At 36.9% G+C, this 19887-nt stretch overlaps 2 protein-coding genes across 4 annotated transcripts; both read left to right on the forward strand.

Annotated features, from left to right (window-relative positions):
- The first annotated feature begins 250 nt into the window (after positions 1-250).
- On the forward strand, positions 251-5010 carry jdp2 (Jun dimerization protein 2). 3 transcript variants are annotated; one of them, XM_020713703.2, is made up of 5 exons: positions 251-273; positions 772-836; positions 2848-3065; positions 3662-3766; positions 3850-5010. In XM_020713703.2, the coding sequence occupies exons 1-5, from the start codon at positions 266-268 to the stop codon at positions 4033-4035; spliced, it is 582 nt and encodes a 193-aa protein (XP_020569362.2). In that variant the 5' UTR covers positions 251-265; the 3' UTR covers positions 4036-5010. The 3 variants fall into 3 exon arrangements, with proteins under 3 accessions (XP_020569362.2, XP_023807714.1, XP_020569363.1); XM_020713704.2 differs by lacking the exon at positions 251-273 and adding an exon at positions 543-676; XM_023951946.1 differs by lacking the exon at positions 251-273 and having other exon boundaries at positions 540-836.
- A 3576-nt stretch (positions 5011-8586) lies between these two features.
- flvcr2 (feline leukemia virus subgroup C cellular receptor family member 2) lies at positions 8587-19884 on the forward strand. The gene is made up of 12 exons (XM_004082328.4): positions 8587-8649; positions 8876-8917; positions 8996-9546; positions 13846-13987; positions 15061-15201; positions 15893-15960; positions 16082-16185; positions 17255-17365; positions 17936-18041; positions 18125-18236; positions 18642-18694; positions 19106-19884. Exons 3-12 carry the CDS (start codon positions 9022-9024, stop codon positions 19169-19171), a joined length of 1428 nt encoding a protein of 475 aa, XP_004082376.1. The 5' UTR covers positions 8587-8649; positions 8876-8917; positions 8996-9021; the 3' UTR covers positions 19172-19884.
- Positions 19885-19887: the final 3 nt, after the last annotated feature.

Below are 19887 nucleotides of genomic sequence, written 5' to 3' on the forward strand. Positions count from 1 at the left end.
TGTTTTTAGGCAAAATAATAAATAAATAAACAGTGTTGTTTTCTTGGACATAGTTTCTGTAGAGCGGCAGAAGTTCGTCCGAAAATCTTCTCTGAGTTGTGTGGAGTGAGCCTTTTTTCATTTCCCATCATCCCTTTGTTCACGCCAGTTTACAGCCCCTCACAACCCTAACCTATCATTAACAGTGGTGCAACAAAAATGGAGAGCAATATTGGGGCTATCCAGCTGTACAGTTTGGGGCCAGATGACAACTTGGACGACGAAAATGAAGACGTAAGTGGATCTAGTCATCTACAAGTGGATGCATTAAAAAGGGCGGAGCAGGGAGCTTGTGAATTGCCGATTGTAGTTTTTGCATCATAAACACAAGGGTTTTCAAACGAGGTTTATTGTCCGTCTTCTCCTGATGAAAAATGCTACAAGAACAAGTTACCAAAAAAACAAAAACAAAAAAATCACTATTCTTATTTGAGTTGGTCATCAGCAGCTATAATTTAGAGGAAAGTGGGCTCCCAGTAGTGGGTGATTGCGTGTTTGCAGTTCGGCCCGAATCTGAGCCACATCACTGCAGCCTCATTCAAGCAGCCTCTGCTTATTGATGGGAGGAGCGGCGTGACTTCCCTACTTCTTCCCCCCACTATGTACTTTTTTTTTAAACATCCCTGCTTACGTTTTGGTAGGCATACCCTAATTTCCGCATTCCCAAATCCTCCCAGATTGGGATCCCGTTAAAAAACAAATCGGGCTGATGCAACGATTTCCACTTTTCAGGATTTACTCTCGACCCTCGGCTGAGCAGAAAAAAGGACATTTGTTGCACCTGGGATCAAAGTCAGGTCAGTAACAAAGTTATGAACTTAAATCCATGAACGACTTTCTGGCCGCAGAGGGGAATAATAATGGTCACATTTTTCTATATAAAAAGTAGGCTTTTATTTTGATGTTTCCCTGCATTTTTTCGTGGTAAAGTCAACGCGCCTCGTTGCCAGGCACGCTTCAGAAACAGCACCGCCTGGAAGCTCCCCTAACGTTCACACAATTCAGGACAAAATGTTCTCATTTTTGTCTTGTATAATATCTCCATCGGCGCGGTGCCGACAGCGCCTTTAAACTGGAATTATTAACAGGAAGTCGATTATCTGCGATGGTCGACCGTTGTGCTGGAAAAGCAGAGTTACGTAAGATAAATGCCGCACTGAAGAAAAAAAGGAGAAAAAAATAAAAGTAACTTCCGCTTTCAGGTCGACCTTTTTTCCCAGCATGTTATAGTGTTATTTATGAGTTTTTAATCCTCATTTCACTCACATTTACAAGCCTTAATGCCAGTAATCAACTACAATGAGTGTTTGTGACCTTTTAGACATTTGTTATTTGCTTCAAACTACACTTTTATTTTGTAACAATAACAAAAAGGTTTTAACTTGCGTTTTGAGTCAGTTTCGACACGTGGTTCCACTTTTCTCCATTGACCTCTTGTTAAATAAGACTATTGTCAATCTTAAACTAGTATTTTGTTGTTGTGAATTCATTTTTTTCTTGAAAACAAAGTTTAAGCACCAAACGTTCTCCTCAAACTTGGTTGTTTGGGATAAGAGGCTGTCGTGTGGTTTAGAAACACTCTGAGCTGCTGATTTTTCTTTTTTCTTGTCAGCTTTTGTCTACAAAATATAAGGAAGCATTTATCTGATCATACCCACATGTTTGCCAAACCAAAACTGGAAGAAAAACACTAAATTTTTACTGATGAGAAGTTATATTTTATTTTGAGCAGACAGGAAAGTAAGCATCTCATTGTGCAGGGAAACCTTTTTCCTAACTGTGCATTAAACCCATTTGAATCCTTTGAATTAAACTGGCCATCACTTATTTATTTATTTTTAATTTTGGGAAACTCCTTCCACCTAGCATTTGGTAAAACAAAATTAGCAACACAAATATAGTTCTGAGGGGTTTTTTCTTTTGTCTTTATGTTGTGTCTTTCCTATTTTTGAGATGAAATTAGATTTTTTTCTTCAAACTCCTAAAAAAGGGATGTTAAATATAAAATATTAAGAATAATAAAACATCCCACTCTCTCCTTTTGTTCCCATCCAGTCCATGAAAAGATGTATTCAAAAATAATTAATACCATTACAAGTACAAATACAAAAGTTTAGCCTCAAATACAAATGGGGTTTATAAAAAAATATACACCTAGTATGTCAGAAGATTCATAACCACCTATTGTAACAGAAAAATCTGTCCAACAGAAAAAGCTCAGCTCAGAAAAATAATAAAGCAGCAAAAATTCAAACTTTTATAGAAAATGGTGGTATATAGCTGCCAATGAGCTGATTTAGTTCAAATTTCATGATCTCAGTTTAAATCAACATCCAAGTTTTCATCCACATAGTGTGTTTAACACCAATATCATTTCAAATTGCATTCAAAAACTTGATGTTTACATTCATGAGCACCAAAGCAGAAATTCTGCTGTTCATGTGAACAGAGGAAAAATGAATAAAATCACTCAAATACTCAAAGTTTTGCAGATTTAATTGTAAATGGTACAGACAATAATTTTTATTTTTCAGCTTCCTATTTTTTTTTGGTGATAAAAAAATAAGCAATTCCTGATATTGTCAGCTCAGGTACCGGTATCTACAAACGTCTATGTAAATGTCATCTAAATGTCTTTGAACAAGCTGAACACTACATGAAACTCCTTTTTATACTATTTCTGCCAGGATTACAGGGCTTTTCTTCCCCTCTAATAAAATATGGATACGTAATAACACGCAGACGGGACACAATGTTTGAGGTTTTTGTTGGTCTAACTGGTTCATCTTCACTCTCTTCCTTCAACAGCGGTGATAAAGGTCGAGTCTGACGTGATGCCAGGACAAATTCCAGATCCGTCTGTAACAGCAGGTTCCCTGCCCAGCTTGGGCCCGCTGGCCGGGATCTCTGCCACAACGCTGACTGACAAGCTCAAAATCGGTGACTTCCAGGAGTTTGGGACAATGTTGTCACCCCTCCACTTCCTTGACAGTCTGGGAAAGAGGCCGTTAGTCATTAAAACGGAGGTACAGGACCCCATGAGAAGATGGTAACTTATAACCTGATAGCTGTCTGGCTGGCACATTTTCTTAGGTTTAAACTCAACCTTCACTTTTATTCTTTCATAGTGGAGTGGCATCAGTGCTTTTGTGAAACAAATCAAATATGGATGTTTAAAAAAAAGTGATATTTTAGCACAAACTTGCATTTAAAGTGAGGAAAAACAATGGAGGCCTTTTTTTAAGTTACTCTGAATTTAATCTAATTTCTTTAGTATTTTTTTTTCCTGCTGAATCACATTACATTGGGTTTCATCATGCACAGTCTAATTTAGAATATTATCTAAATACTGTAGTTTAAGCAATTGAAGATGTGCTTTGAATGCTCTAAGTGTGTTTTGTATAGAAGTGTTTCATTTCATGACCTAAATCACTTAAATGAAAATGTCCATGAATTTTTTTAAAGGAGTAAATAGAAAGATACGCACTAATATTTAAGCCAAAATGTAAAATGTCATACTACTAATGTGAAATGTGACTTTATAATTCCATTTTTGTCACTTTAATCCATGGCTTTCCACATTAGAAAAGGAAACTATGATTGTTTTTATTCCTTTGTGTAGAAAGATGAAGAAGAAGAGAGGAGAAAGCGAAGGCGAGAGAAGAACAAAGTGGCTGCTGCTCGATGTCGGAACAAAAAAAAAGAAAGGACAGATTATCTTCAAAAGGTGAGATATTATGTTTAAAAAATTGAATCCTTGTGTTTATTTGATCATTTTTCTCATTAAAACCATCTCATTTGTTTTTAAAGGAGTCGGAAAGATTGGAGATGTTAAACTCTGACCTTAAAGCTCAGATTGAGGAGCTGAAGAATGAGCGACAGCAGCTGATCCTCATGCTCAACCGTCATCGGCCCACATGTATTGTCAGGACAGACAGTGTTAAAACCCCGGAGAACGAGGTGAATCCCCTGCTGCAGCAGCTGGAGGCAAAGTGAAGGCACAGACTCTTCTTACACTTAAAGGAGTTGTAGAAAACTGTTAGCACTTAGGTTTGGGGCTTCGAGATCAAAAAAGGCGGTCCTGACACACGAGGAGTCACAGGGCTATTCTTAGCTTTCTCCTGTTGGTCATCAGAACCTAAAACAAAACAAAAAAAAATGTCACAAGTTTAGTTAAAAAAACTACGTTCCAAGCAGTTTTTAGCTTTTCCATGCTGTTCCTACTTAAATTCCTACCTAAAGGGGCATGACCTTTATAGAAAACCTTTTAAAAATGTTCAGCTACAAGGAAAAGCTGACCTAAAAGCAAGTGGATAAGTCCTGAGATCAGATCCGTCAACTGAAATGACTATTTTGCCAATGAATAACATTTGATTTACAGGCTGTTTTAAGTTTACACATGGCCATGTTGAATATAACTTGAACAAATCAGTTGTCATGTTGTAAATAAAATTTGTTCGTTTCTTGTTTGGTCACCAAAAATCTTGTTTTACTACAATTAATCCCAAAATAAATAAATAAATAAAGATCGTAAAATTTTACTTTAAGTAGAAAAAGAAGAAACAGGACATCCAAAAAACTACTAGAAAGAGGTTATCATTGCATATTGATGATATGAAATGTCATACACGTATGAAAACAACTATTTACCAGTTTTTCTAAAGGATAATGTTGCACCTACAAAGACAGAAGTTTACTTTATCACACAAATTGCCTCCTGACCTTTCCTTCTTACATTTGTTGGTCCAGCAGCAGAACCTGTTTGTTCTCTATTTGATTGTTTTGGCGCAGGCGTCATTTATGCACATATATATTTGGAGTGTTTACATTGTACCTTTTTTTCTGATACAATATTGTTACAACCAATTATGTTTTTTATACTTTTGTATATGATGTTATATAAGCATATAAGCTATCCAAAAAGTTCAATATTATATTTTCTGAATAAATTACTGTTTAGTTTTTACAGCATCTGCTTGGTTATTCGTTTTTTTCCCCTCTCATCACCAATTTTATTTTGCCCAGCCCTTTTGTCCTGTGAGTTTTACAAATATAGCCCATGTTTCACACATGCAAGTTATTTTTAATTAATTTTGAAACTTAGTGTGTCTTAATTGATACAATATTTTATGGTAATGAAATTACAAGCAGTCAATCTGACTTGTTTTGATTGGTTTTAAGGACTTGGACCTATATTTATTTCAGTCAGACAAGTCATGCAGTAAATACATTTATTTTCACATTCTTTTAGTTTTGCATAAGGCTCCGTTCAATTACATAAGACAAGATCTCCATAAGGCCCCACTCCATTACCCCCCGTTAGGGGTAATAAACTACCCCTAACGGAGCTCACAGGTGGAAGCCGGGGAGGAGCTCAGGGCGACAAACGCAGGAGGACGCTGAACAGGTGAGTTGATTAACTGGACCGCCCTAGGGAGGACTAACCGAAGTAAAGCACTGCTAGAGTCTGCCTGAAATACTCCCAAAGTAGCTCACTTCTGGACTGGATTGTTGAAACATATCGGGCAATTTTGACTGTAACATCTTAATTCAAATGCCAATCAATCTCTAAAAAGCTGAAATTTATGTTGTGGTCAAGGTATGTTGATAATCACACTAGACCCAACAAATGCACAATTTTACTACTACTACTACAACTACTTTTAAACTACAAAAAAACATACTATAAATATTTTATTTAAAAAACGTTGCATCTGCAAAGAAAAAGCTCAATGTCTTTTTATTCATTCATTCATTCATTCATTCATCTTCTTAACCGTTTATTCCCTTTCGGGGTCACAGGGTTGCCGGAGCCTATCCCGGCCACTTGGGCGTAGGCAAGGGATACCCTGGACTGGTCGCCAGTCTGTCGCAGGGTGGAATATCCTCAATCACACATCCACTCACTCACCCACTTACACCTAGGGACAATTTTAGAGTTGCCAATCAACCTATGTAGCATGTTTTTGGACGGTGGGAGGAAGCCGGAGATCCCGGAGAAAACCCACGCATGCATGTCTTTTTATTTCTTTCATATTTTTAGATTTTTTTGTGTCGTGTGTAAAAAATGGTGCACCCTGCATGTAATAAATACAATGTCTACCACAGCTTCCATCATCTTAAAATTACTAGTGAAATAAAACAATACATTTTCCCATAAAGACAAAATAGTACATGTATGATATGCATCTTCATTAATCTATGGATCTACAAATGACCTTCTGGACAAGCTTTTTATTCAAGTCTGAGAAAAACAGTGGGCAGCATCTTTTTTTTGGCTTTCAGTCCAGGGGGGTATTCCAGGAAGCATGTTTAAACTACCCTGACTTTAACCCTGAACTCTGGCTGAAATCCGCCTGAACTTGCTTACTCTGGGTATGTCGGTTCCAAAAGACCTGACATCAGTTAGCGTAATTACGCCTGACTTGGTAACCCTGGGTTAATGCACGTGCACGTCAAGTACATAAAGACATTCTCAATGGATCACCGCGTGGAGAACAAAAAAGAGCACTATACTTCAGTGAGACGGAGTCTGAGATTTTAATGACGGCGTGTGAAGATTATACGTCCGTCAAAAAAGTAATACGGCTGCATCATCAGCAAAAGAAAGAGTTTCTGCTTGGAGAAAAAGAACAGACAAAGTAAATTCAGAGTTTCTGATCTTATTTCCATTTTCCTTGTGACGCATATATATAACTTATCCAATTTTGACAACTTAAATGAATTACTTCTATTGGTAACAAGTAATTGAGTTAAATTTATTCAACCTAATTTCTTAACATTTATAAATCTTAATTAGTGTTTATACTATACAACTCAACTTTACACATTTATCTAACTAAATGTCATATTACTCCAATTCAATTAATCTTTTTTCTATCTTAATATATTATAATTCTTGAACTGTCATATGTCTAAGTTTGAGCCGGCAGATATACTCATTTTTATAACAATGAAAAGAAAGATACTATATGCTCAGCAGGCATACATTCACAAACCTACTTTCCAACATTGTGTTCATATAACACACCAGTAGGGTTGCTATATAAACTTATCATCCTCTCCCTCCCTCTCTTTCATGGTGCAGAGATTTAAGCATAGTAGGACAAAATAACTCGGCAAAACAGCTAAACAACTAAACACATTAGGTGACATACCCACACTTAAACCCAAATCCGTCCAGACAGGCAAAGGGAATGGTACCCCACAATCCATTGCGGTGCCGCTCTAAAAGCAGCACCAAAGTTACACCAACTTAATTGAATTAATTTTAATGAAAGTAAAATAACTGTCTGACAATGTGTTATTGTTAAGCTGACTTAACTAAAAAAATGATTTATCTTAACTGAAGCAAATAATTAAGTTAGATCAAAGTAAAAAAAACAGATCTTTCCAACATCAACATGTGGTCTTATCACCCTGTCACGGTGGAAAAAGTATCATCTGGGCTTCTTCATCCACTAAATCATCTTCAAATGGACATGTCATGTTGCTTCACCTCACTGAAAACAAACTAACCTTCAACTAAACCTGCTCCAGACCAGGTTATGTTCAGAGCATGAGTTGCTATGGCAACTTGACATACCCTGAAACACACCTCCATTTCTGGAACCGAAAGCTAAGGTTATCAACTTCTTTAGCCTCAAACTTACCGTGGGAGCTAGCATAACCTGCTTTCTGGAATACCCCCCAGCTCTGCTCCAAGTTCCACCAGGATAAATATTTTTGAAACCCTGACTCTTGAGGAAGACACACGTGTGCTGTTTGTTTGGGATCTTTTTTACACAAATGAATTTAACTCAGTGCAACAAGCAATAAAGAAATAAGTTAAGTATCTCAGAAATATCTGATATTGCTAACTTTCATAGACATTTTTAGTATTTTCTTTTGAATAGGAACTCCAGAAATTCAGGTTAGTTCAGCTCATGTGGCATTTAGTCACAGATGTTGGTGGACTGACCAGTTTAGGAGGATCTCAGCTGTTAGGGCTTTGTGTTTTTAACTGAAATGAAAGGCGCTATATAAATAAATAAAGTTTGAGTTTGAGTTTAATTTTGCATTGTCTAGCAACGAATGGTTTTATTTCACTTTTCCTATGTTTAGTTGCCTTTACTCTAAGTCAAAAAATGTAAACAATAGTTTTAGTTTTACTTATTGTGAGGACAATGGCAAAAGTGTCTGTCCTTAAAGCCAACAGATTACAGCCCCCCCACCGACATGCTGCTATCATGTTAAATGTAGCTTGCAGCTCCAGAAACCAGAAGGAAGAATTAAGCCAAACGGTTCGAGCAGGACGTTGCTCTTGGGGCTGTCGCCCATGCCAGGCGGTCGCACGTGCTCGGGCTCCCGAAATGCTACTTGTAGCTTTAATTTGTATTAATCTTCTTTTTTTGTGGCAAATTTGCAAAGATTTTTGGTATATCTTCGTCGAGAATATACAGCAGAGAAAAATCAGGAACAAAAGTTTAAAAAAAAAGTCCAAGGGCTCAGAAGAAGAGCTAATAATTATTGTGTGCAACAGCTGAAACAATCAACTTAAACCAGGTGTTCCCAATTTGATGGGCAAACTTTCAGCAGAAACTCCACTCAAAGAACAAAAACAGATAATAAGTAATTGTACTTTTGTATTTGGCCTAAAATGTTTATTTAAGTTTGTTTGAATTCATTAAAAAATGAGACTTAAATATTTCTAAAAGATAATTTTGCAAATAATTTTTTTTTAGTATATGATAACAGAACCTTATTCTGTCTTGAATTGATCTTGCAATGAAAGAACTGGATGAAAATGGGAAATTCTAATGCAGTGTCATTGAGATTTTGTCACTTCTTTTTGCAGCAACTGGGTGGAGCAAAATTCAGCTTAACTCTGCTCAACTCTGTAAGGAGATTTCTCAGTTGCTGGCTCTTTTGAGAGTCTGAGGTAATCCAAACTCAGTTTTTGTATTTTATTTTTCAGAAAGATTCTTTTAAATTCTTGTAAAGATGAAGACCCAAAAGGATTTGAATGAAAATGGTGTATACTCTGAAGCCAAAGAACCAGACAGAACCCAGCAGAGTAACGGCGTTCCTACGCGTCTGGAAAGCCGGCGCTGGCTGATTTTGTTCCTGTTCACCTTCTACTCTCTTAGCAACGCTTACCAGTGGATCCAGTACGGAATCATCAACAACATCTTCATGAAGTTTTATGGAGTCGATGGCTTCTCTGTAGACTGGCTGTCCATGGTGTACATGCTCGTCTACATCCCCTTCATATTCCCGGTCACCTGGCTGCTGGATGTGAAGGGACTGCGCGTCACGGCGCTGGTGGCAAATGCGCTCAATTGCGCAGGGACGTGGATTAAAGTGGCCAGTGCCAGAAGTGACATGTTTTGGGTGACCATGCTTGGACAGCTGTTTTCTTCAGTCGCCCAAGTCTTCATTCTGGGGTTACCTGCCAGGATTGCCGGCGTCTGGTTTGGCGCAGATGAAGTTTCCACCGCCTGCTCCATTGGAGTTTTTGGCAATCAGGTAAGTGGAATTACAAGTAATCACATTAGTCATGGTTTAAATCTATATATTAGAAGAACATGGAATGATTATTTTACGCATTTTTGCTTATTAAATTGAGTTTGGCCTGATTTTTGAGAAATTGGCATTTGTGGGGGAAAAAGTTATATCCTCCCTGCCTCTTGCTTTCGAAGGGAAGTAGAAAACGCAAGCTCGCATTTCGTGGTTGTTTCTTCCTTATGCTAAAAGCAGCTTGTAAACTGAGACTGCATGAAGATCAGTGGACATGATCCCAAAGCAAACACCATGATCACCTGTTATCAGGGCCGGACCTGGCTAGTTTGAAGCCCTGGGCAAAACACTGGAAAGCACCCTCACCCCCCTTTCCAGCCCCGCCCCTGCCTGCATACCAACAACACAAAATATAGTTCATTTATTTTACTTTATTAATCACATTATTAAAATATATGTGTAAAGTTGGATTCACAATTAATAGTATGTACGTTTTTCATGAGCGGATTACAGCCCTAACGCGAATTATAAATGACTTAATTTTGGTCATTTCCATTGGCTTCATGAATGAATATCAATGGAAACTAATATGTTCTTTTTTTGTGCCACATAAGTGTTACATAAAACTGAAGGAAAAAGAAAAGACAATTGTGTACATTGCATCTGATGCATTGCCTGTACATGAGAATGGCAGAAGATCTTAGGTGAAATCCACCAATAAGCTAATTAACAAGACTTTTCTAACTAGGTGCAAACCTTCAAAAGTTACATGGTAATTTTCGCTCAATCTTACTCCTTAAGCAGTAAATTTGGTTGTATTTGACACGTAGCTATTATTAATTTTAGACGGCCTGTATTCCGTTATCCTTTGAGTGTTCCTCTTCCTTTCTTTCTAAACTGGGCACCAGATGTTTCCTTTGATCTTTGGTTCATTTTCTGTCAAACACCCAGAGTCAAGATGAGTGAGATGATGAAAACAAATTCACTTTGATGCCACGGATACCTATTTTACAGGTGTAGGACAACCATTGGTCCAAGTTGCTCTGAGGCATCGTATCAATGGCAACGACTGCCGCCATTGCCATAAATACGATGACTCAGAACGATTTGGACCAATCACTGTTGACTGGTTTCAACATGGCGATGCCCATATCTGGAAGCAATGGTGAGGGATTTTGCCTCATTTCACGAGAACTGGAGTTAAGGCATTTTCCAAGTGATGTTACACCTCGAATCATCCAATGGTCTTTACAGTTTATGGTTGGTCGTATTCCCCTCCCCCTGCGTGATTTACACAGACAACGCAAAATACTGTCACTCTAGCAGGAAGTTGACTTGATAGTAGGGGTGCCCTAGTGCAAATTGCATTAACATTACGCAGACATTGGCGGTTTTGGTCAAGGAAAGCTGTGGGAAGTAAAAGAACAAAAAAAAATATATGTATTTTTTTTTTGGGTGGGGTGCTGTTGCATCCCCTACGAAAATGCGCCCTGGCGACCGCTAGGACCTGTTGTAGGCTTTTTGGGGGAATAGGGATTGCCCTAAGATATTAAGCATAAGCATATTATGCATAAGGATTTCTGCATAATTCAGTACCAGCTTACCTTGAAAAGCCCTAAAGGGGTTTATCTTGATTGTGAAAATGTTCCAAGACTGAAAAGTACAACATTTCAACATATTCCCATTATTCATATTAAATCATTTGAACTTTTTTTAAAACTACTTTGCGCACAATCTCATTTATGTTAATCATCTTAACTGAAATAAAAATCCAATTCATTTATCAACCTGTAAGAACTGTGCAGTTTTAGAACCAGTCAGGTGATCAACTAACTTTTTACCCCAAAGGTAAACACGTCAAAACAAGTGGTGAAAGAAAATTCTTTAAAGCAGTCTTCAAAGTTTGTTCAATCCCTGGAGGGAAGTTGAATCTTGTTTGGCAGATGCGTAAACATGTCCTACTATCAACAGAGTAGGTGTCAAACAGGGTGGCTTGGTTTCTAATGGTTTGTAACCCTTGTGCTATCTTAGATGACCCCACCCTTACATTGACGTGTTCTCCCTACCATGACAAAGGTGGATAAAGGTGGAAAGATTTCATGTAATCCATGGACACCAGTGAAGATCACAAATCATTGAAGAAAAAAGGCTTAGCGCACTGTCTAGTGGGTCTAGATGACCCAACTGCCGAAGTTAAAGTGCCTAGGATAGCATAAGGGTGACAAAGGTGATCAGTTATAGGGAATCAATATGGAAGAGAGAGAAATAACGCGTTGCTATGATTATATGTAAGAACAATCTGTAGCAGCATTGCAGCAACCCAGAACAAGTCTCTTCATAACGTTGTACCGAAGACAGAAAATGTTTGTCTGCTCATACATTTATTTTTGCATAATTGTTCCAGACAAACCCTTTGTGTTGTTTTTTCTGGAAGCAGATGGTGTTTATTTATTTATTTTTTGTTTTTTTGCTTTTTGTCTCCTAAATGTCTTGTGACTTTGAGCTGTACTTTATAGCATTTCTTCATTTATTTTTGGCCTTTTTTTTTTTTTTTTTTTTTTTTAAAGATCCAAAACTTTTTTCTTCTTCCCCTGTTTGACCGTATGTCTTTGTTCTTGCACTGCTGACTGTCAAAGACCATAGTTACGATCCCCACTTTTTATTTTCTCTTCTATGTGCTTCAAAAGTTTAAACAACTAGCCTCTAAAATGGGACAATTTTTTTCTTTTTCAAATGTTTAAAGTGACATAAGTTACTGCATACAAAAGACTCACATGACAAACAAATTCTTACTTGAGCACCTTTTTGTTGCCCTATTAGTGCAAGACAGGTCACGTGTGTTTATTCTTTCTATGGATTTTTGGGATGTGGAAGGTGACACGTTACTGTGATGCGCTCTGACTGCTGTTACATAACCAACCAACCTAACCATAACCTGCCAGTCTCGGCTCTCTTAGAAAGTAAATTGCTTTAAAAAAATGGTCTAATGTAACATGACCGGTCACTTCAAGAACCAGGAATGGTCATAAGCATACTTTATGCAGAATTGCATCCTGTTTAAGGCCTAAAGAAAGCAATTCTTTCCTCTGGGCTGAAAGTTGTACAATAAGATATGAAAAATTGGCTTTATGTAGACAACATTTTTCTGATATTTTGGCTGATACATGATTTGAAGATATACATTTTAATATTTGCACACAGTTGCATACAATATGTCCTTTGATTTATTGCACTTAAAAAATCTGTTATTAGTAAACATAAGCATCAACTTTTTTACCCATTTGATTCCAGTTGGATTTTTTTTTTTTTTTTTTTTGGTTTTTTTAAAGTCCCATTAGCCAACATCATCTCTTCCCCCCTAATGTAGCATAAATTGAGGACAAATGGAAGAACTTAAGCAGAGTTAACATAATTTATAAGAAGGAACTCTCACAAATAGACATCCTGGACATACTCAAAGCAATGGCTGCTCTTCATAAAGAATAGGGGGCTCATTTTGATGACTATGAACGAACGGCAGCCTCAGCTTTGATCACACACTGATGTAAATGACACTCCTTCCCACTGATGGAAGGCCAATAGGTGGAGATGGGTGCTGCTGTTCTTCTTCAGCATCTGCTCTATGCTGCTTTTATGTGGCTGCAGGATGGCATCATCAGCAACATCTTTGTGTTCTACTGCACCCCGACAATCAACAGGCTATCATCTATTTTCTCACCTATACCCCTCTTATTCATATGGGTGCTTTATAACCAAGGTGGTGTTGTGGTTGAAGTTGCCTTCAAGTGCCCTGATGATCAAGGTTGTTTCTGATGATCCCAATGTTTGCCAAGATAATTTCTGGAGAGTTGGTTTGCTTGGCAGCTACAGTTAGTATTCCGAGCATCCCATACTGACCAGGATCCCTGTAAAAGTCACTGCCACCTATCTTACTTTTGTGAATGTTGCACAATGTATTCTCTCTCATCCTAAGATGCACAATTGTTCTTATGATCTCTTACGGACATATTTTTAAATTGCCTATTTCAAATTTAATGGTTTCCCCCCCCCCAAAAAATAGCATTACTCACTTTTTTGTTTAGGTTATGGAGATGCAAATAATCAATTTGGAAATGTTTTAGCCTTAAGGAATATAAGGATTTGAGCATATCTTTTCAAATCAAACATTCTGAAATCTAACTCTTTTCTACTCATTCCAATTTAATCTATTAATCTGACATGCTCCCTGAATCCCCTTCTGTTTTTGTATTTACCTGTGTGTGCATATATTGTATGGTGCGCCTCCAATGCTGGACATTTCATTCACAGATGGGTATTGCCATTGGGTTCCTGCTCCCCCCCATCCTTGTCCCAAATGTGAACGATATGAACGAGCTAACGCATAACATTAGGGTTATGTTCTACATCAGTGCAGGTGTGGCCACCTTCATCTTTATCCTTGTTGCTATTGGTAAGTCTTCGGCATGGGGTGAATGTGGTAAACTGTCTTCTGGAGCATTTGCGGTGTCTCTGATGGTTTGGGTCATAAGCTGTTACCTCACTTCCTTTTTTCTAATTGCCAAGTCAGTTTTAATTACAACTATTTTTTCCCCCGACCGGTTCCCAGCCAGCACTAACTCCTGCAAAGCCACCTCTACCTGAGATGTGTTTTCCTTTCAAGTCATTGTTGCTCGCTGGATGAGCCGCTGCAGTAATTGCTGTAATTGTAATCTCTTTATGTCAGATGAGATGTGATTTGGCACATTGTGAAATACAAACACGAATGCAGGAATGTAGAAGCCGATCTGTTCTCTCACCTTCACCCATCAAAATAAGGTGATTACATCAAGAAAACATCCCACAAGTAAAGCTTTATTTTTATTGTAAGCAAAACAATTTAGTGATTTTTTTTTTTTCCCCCCTTCTTTTTCTTAATGACTTTTTAAGTGTAGCATTAGTTCGTTACAAACTCAACTCTTGTGTTTTGTGAGTCGATTTAACCTCTAGTTTTGGCAATTCTTAAAATCTTCTTAACCTGAGTTATATTTTAACCATTAGCAAATGATGTCAATCTCTTTCACTTTAAGTGCTCAGCGGTTTTTTTAAAAAGTTGCAAATGATTGCCTTCAATACCCTGTATTTTCACATCATTTCACTGCTCTAATTATTGGTCATTGGTAGTGTCAGGAAACAGGGGAGCATTTGGTCAGCAATGCAGAGGCAGTTTGGCATCTCAGCATTGTGGTTTCTCCCAACACACTTACTGACTAGCTGTGTTGTATTTATAACAAATCAGTATTAATAACTAATCCGTAACCTGGAGGATCTATTGGCTTTCCAAGGTTCTTTTACCCAATGGTCCAAAAAGTTGAATTCTGATTTACTTTGTGTGTGCCAGGATGTTTCTGTGCAAACACTAGGACACATCTAAAATGTTTTACACCTGCTGACTATCTCCTGAATGACAGTTCAGGTATTTTTTGTCTTTGTAATTCTAAGCATCTTATAGGTTAACATGCAAGTTTTAATGTTTTTGTTCTGCAGTGTTTGAAGAGAGACCAGAGAACCCTCCATCCCTTTCCCAGGCTCAGGCCAGGTCCATCTGTGCAGACAAATACTCTTACACAGCATCCATCTGCAGGTTGTTGGTCAACAAGCCCTTTATGCTACTTGTGATCAGCTATGGTGAGTTCCTGATGCTTCTACTGTTCATGAAACAGAGGGGAAAAAACACTTTACTGCTACTAAATGATTACTATGAAAAAAAAAGAGTACTAAGTGAATGATCTGTATTATCTGTGTTATACATGTCTCCAAGAATCTGTAATGAAAGTCTATGCGAGTCCTTGTCTCAAAGTAGTGTTTCATTTAAATATTTGCCAAAAATCGTGTGTGCTAAATTCCATTTTTGCCTGTCACCATGCGTTCAGAGCATTCATTCTCTGGATCCCCCAGCTATGGAAGTCTCTTCCTTCTGACATCTGGAACACTGACTCACTTTCAAGCTTTTAAAAACTCATCTCTCCACAAAAGTCTCAGTCTTAATTAATTTCTTTTCAAACAAATTTTAATGATATTGCAATCGTTTTAACTATTTTTGCTTCTACTCTTTTCTGTTGTAAGACAACCTATTAGTCATTTTTAAACTCTACATAAATTGACCTTTTTTTTTCGCAGCCTGATGCCATTAGAACTTTCATGACTTTGACTTTTGCTTGTTACATTTGTAAATATTTAATTATGAAATAAATACTTATGCAAAATAAACCAAATATAGTTTAAATTGGTTTCTTGATGTTACAGAATGCTGCTGTTAAATCTGGCAAATGCAAAAGAAATGCTATTGTGGTCTTAAATTTGCATCTGTTGTGTGCAGGGCTGAATGTGGGCTGCTTCTATGCTGTTTCCACTCTGTTAAACCGGATGATCATTGAACATTATCCTGTAAGTCCCCGTTTGTCTGATTTGCTTCTGCAAAAGACCAACACCTCTGAACTGTTAAAGATGGCTGCAAGTATTGCCGTCATGTTTTTAAATTTGAGATGTTAACTTTTTGTTTTTTCAGGGTGAGGAGGTGAATGCTGGGAGAATCGGTCTCACCATTGTCACTGCTGGCATGGGTGGGTCCCTCATCTGTGGCATTTGGTTGGACAAGACCAAAACCTACAAGTAAGATCTTCTTATGCAGAAGTTTAAAATACAAAAAGTACAAGAGAAACCAAAAACAAAACACTGAAATAATCTAGGGGCAATGCCCGTTTTCCAATAATCATTAACATCAGTTGGATTAAAAAATAAATAAATGAATAAAAAAAGAACAATCATTGATGTCCATTTAACAATGCTGCTAGAGTGGAATCAAAAACCTCAGGAACCGCAAAATAAATCTTTGGTTAAGAAGCTCACTTCACCTTTTATTTTCAAGTTTAACTGCAGTATTCTAACTTTTAAAAGGGATGTTTTTCCATTTAAAGAAAGGTACCCCAGAATTTTGACCATTAATTTTGTGGCTGGGAAGATTTGTTTTGATTGTATTTATTTATTTTTGAAGTGAATAAAATGTTGATGCACAAATTTCCATAATTCTTAAAGGCCCCTTTCCTTCCTGCTTGTGTGAGAGTTATTTGTACCCTGCTTTCTGACGGTGAGTCAAAACTGATGACGGGTGAAAATCCTCAGATTCCTTACATGCCAACAGGAGCCTTTCTGTCAAAGCAATTTTGATTCAGATTTTGTGGACTTTTGCCTTCCCATTATGCTCTGTTAAAAGAATCAAAGGTCTTTGCCATGCTAACAAAAATATTTTGCAGGATATTTAGCGCGTGACTGTGCAGGAGTGTGACAGAGTAGGTTTATTTTTTTTACCAAAAAGTTTTGTCAATAGGTCAATAAGGAAACAAAGTTCATATTACTTATATTTTTGAAATTAAGTTTTTTTTTTTTCTGGGAATCTGTAGTGATCGGATCAGGAGGAATTTATATAATCTATGTGGAAGATGTATCAACAGTTTGTTTATTTTTTATGTTCAATGATATTTAAAATGAAATGATGAAAAGAAAATCTTACAGCACGGCTTTAAAAAATTGTATTAAAGATGGCTTTCCAGATGTCTTTTATTTTGTTTTTGTAGCAAGAATCATTAAATAAGTAAGATAATTCCAATATGATTTTGTTTTTATTAATAAAAAAATAAAAATTAAGGAAAAAGTGAATAGTAACATCCCCTTGTTTCCGCAGACTAACCACCCTGGTTGTGTACATCCTTTCTCTGGTTGGAATGCTAGTCTACGCCTTTACCCTCAATCTGGGTCACCTTTGGGTGGTGTTTGTCACTGCTGGAGTCTTGGGGTATGTGGATTAATTATAAATGAGTTGTAACCATTGCGGAGTAGTTCGCATTCTTGGGAGCGTTTGATTTTTAACAGCAAACTATAAACTTTGAGTAAAAATTAACTTCGACGTATGTTGTTGTCAAACGGCATCCGTTAAATTCCACAAATATATTTTTCTTTCAATCTTGGCCTTTTTTTTTTGGCAAATGCAACCCAAATCTTTCTCTTAATTTTGAATATTTAAGACTTTTAAACTTTTCAGACAGGGAAAATGTTTTTTTTTCATAATAATTAGATCCTGCAGTTTGGAGCTGTTAACTAAAGTTTAATTGGTTCAAGTTTGGCACTTTTTTCCCCTTGTTACTTTTTAGAGTAACCTGATTTATGGCAGGAACAAGTTTCCATAATTTCTTTTCACTTTTTCTTTTTCAATTTCAATTGTGATCCCCCCGCCCCCCCCAAATATTCATCATGTGGATGCATTCACTGAATTTTATATATAACTGTATCAAAGCTGATCAAATCATGGCATTTAATGCAATCGCTTTGGCAGATTGCAACCATTCAGGTCCTTGTGCATTTGCAGCTTCTTCATGACAGGATATCTGCCTCTTGGTTTTGAGTTTGCTGTTGAGCTCACTTATCCAGAATCTGAAGGAACATCATCTGGACTGCTGAATTGCTCAGCTCAGGTCAGCTGTGTTTTCTTAGTCCAACTTACAGATGATGCATTGTGTTTGGAGGTGCTCATTTGTTTGTGAACATCGTTCTGCAGATCTTCGGAATCATTTTTACCATCGGTCAAGGGAAGATCATGGATAGATGGGGAACTTTTGCTGGAAACATCTTCCTATGCATCTTTCTTCTAATAGGAACAGTCATGACAGGTAATAAGTCTATTGTTTTTTTTTAAATAGGACAAAGATACTGCACGTATTTTAATAAGTCAGACATGATCGATAAATATTGGAAATCCCAAAAAACATTCTCCATTGATACTGGAATTGAAATGGGCAAGAAATTCTTTCTATGGTCAAATATTGCCCCCTAATGGCCAATTGTTGTATTTTATTTACTTTAAGTTTTATGCAAAACAAGTGTACATGCAATTTCTGCAGTAAACGCTTTCGGTTTTAAGGAATACAAAATGAACTATTTTTTAATATTTAGAGCAAACATATTAGTAATATTGTTGAGCATTTTAAAGTAAATTGGAGAATCCACGAAATTGTAGATTTGGTTGTTTGGATTGTGTTTGGTATTTGCAGGTAAATTTAATTGGATTTTTGCAGGATTTATTAAGTCAGAGCTCCGTCGGCAGAAGGCCAACGAGCAGGTGGAGAGCGTGAGTACATTTGGTGCAGATGTTTAGGATGTTGGATCTTTGAGAGGATGAAGCAACTTTTGATTGTTTACACAAAAAATCCAACTTGTAACACACCAGAAACACAGTTTTCACTGTTTGAGACCTTGGTCTTTGCATGTTTGCAATGCTTCTCTTTTCTTATGGGATTGACAGCTGTAAAGAAAATGTTCCTTAATTTCTAAATGCAATCATTATGAAATATTTTATGTATGAATTGACCAACAGTTACTAACAATTCAATTCATTTAAGAATTCCTCACTAATTCTGCAGGATAAACTACAAATCTTAAAGACTCATTCCCTAACTTAATTTGAGGCATGTATGTATGTAAGCAGGAACGATTCTGCATTTCATTTTGAATTCTAATTATCTGCTTTTGCTTCTTACAGAAAATGACTGCAGATGACGTTGTTGCTCCATATAACATCCCAGAGTACGAAAACGCTGTAAAATAATGTGGTACTGAAAACAATGTTTACTTAATAATCTAATATTATTGAAATGTGTATAAATGTTCAAAAGAATGCTGACATGGAGACTGTTACCACCCTGAACTGCATGCGAGCAGTCTACATATACATTTGACATGTGGTTGGAACACCAAGCTGCTAAAGTTCCTTACAATTATCCAAAGTGTGACTTTTACAATGAACCTAGTTTTCTTTGAATATTAAGGGTTTTTAGAATATCTACGGTCAATGAAGACAACTGTGATGTTTTTCCTTTTATGGTAGTGAGGCCATCTTACCATTGAAGATCATCTGGAAGAAAATCTTCTGAATCCTGTTTATACATATGATTGATGCTGTGCATCTTTCTTTATAAATCATTAGTGAGGAATTTGCCAAATTTATGGGTGAATTCGACACGTCTACACAGGGGTTGAATTTCTAAAAATATAAAGTAACGTTCAAAGAATTCCTAATATTTTCACACAACCTATTTTGTATTTTAAGGTGGAAGAATAAAATGCTTTTGGTGTGTAAAATATGCTTTTGTGATCAGCATTTTACTATGTGACTGACGTACTGTAGTACAGCTGTGTAATTGCAACAATTTAATTTTGTGTGTGAGCTCTTAGTACTTTTATTGTGATGGGAACTGAAATACTTCCATTTTCTGTGTTGTAAATGTTTAGGGTGTTGGTAAAGGAAACGTTTAGACTGCAGTC

This window comes from Oryzias latipes, chromosome 22 (genome assembly GCF_002234675.1).
Source record: "Oryzias latipes chromosome 22, ASM223467v1".
NCBI classification, from domain to species: Eukaryota; Metazoa; Chordata; class Actinopteri; order Beloniformes; family Adrianichthyidae; genus Oryzias; species Oryzias latipes.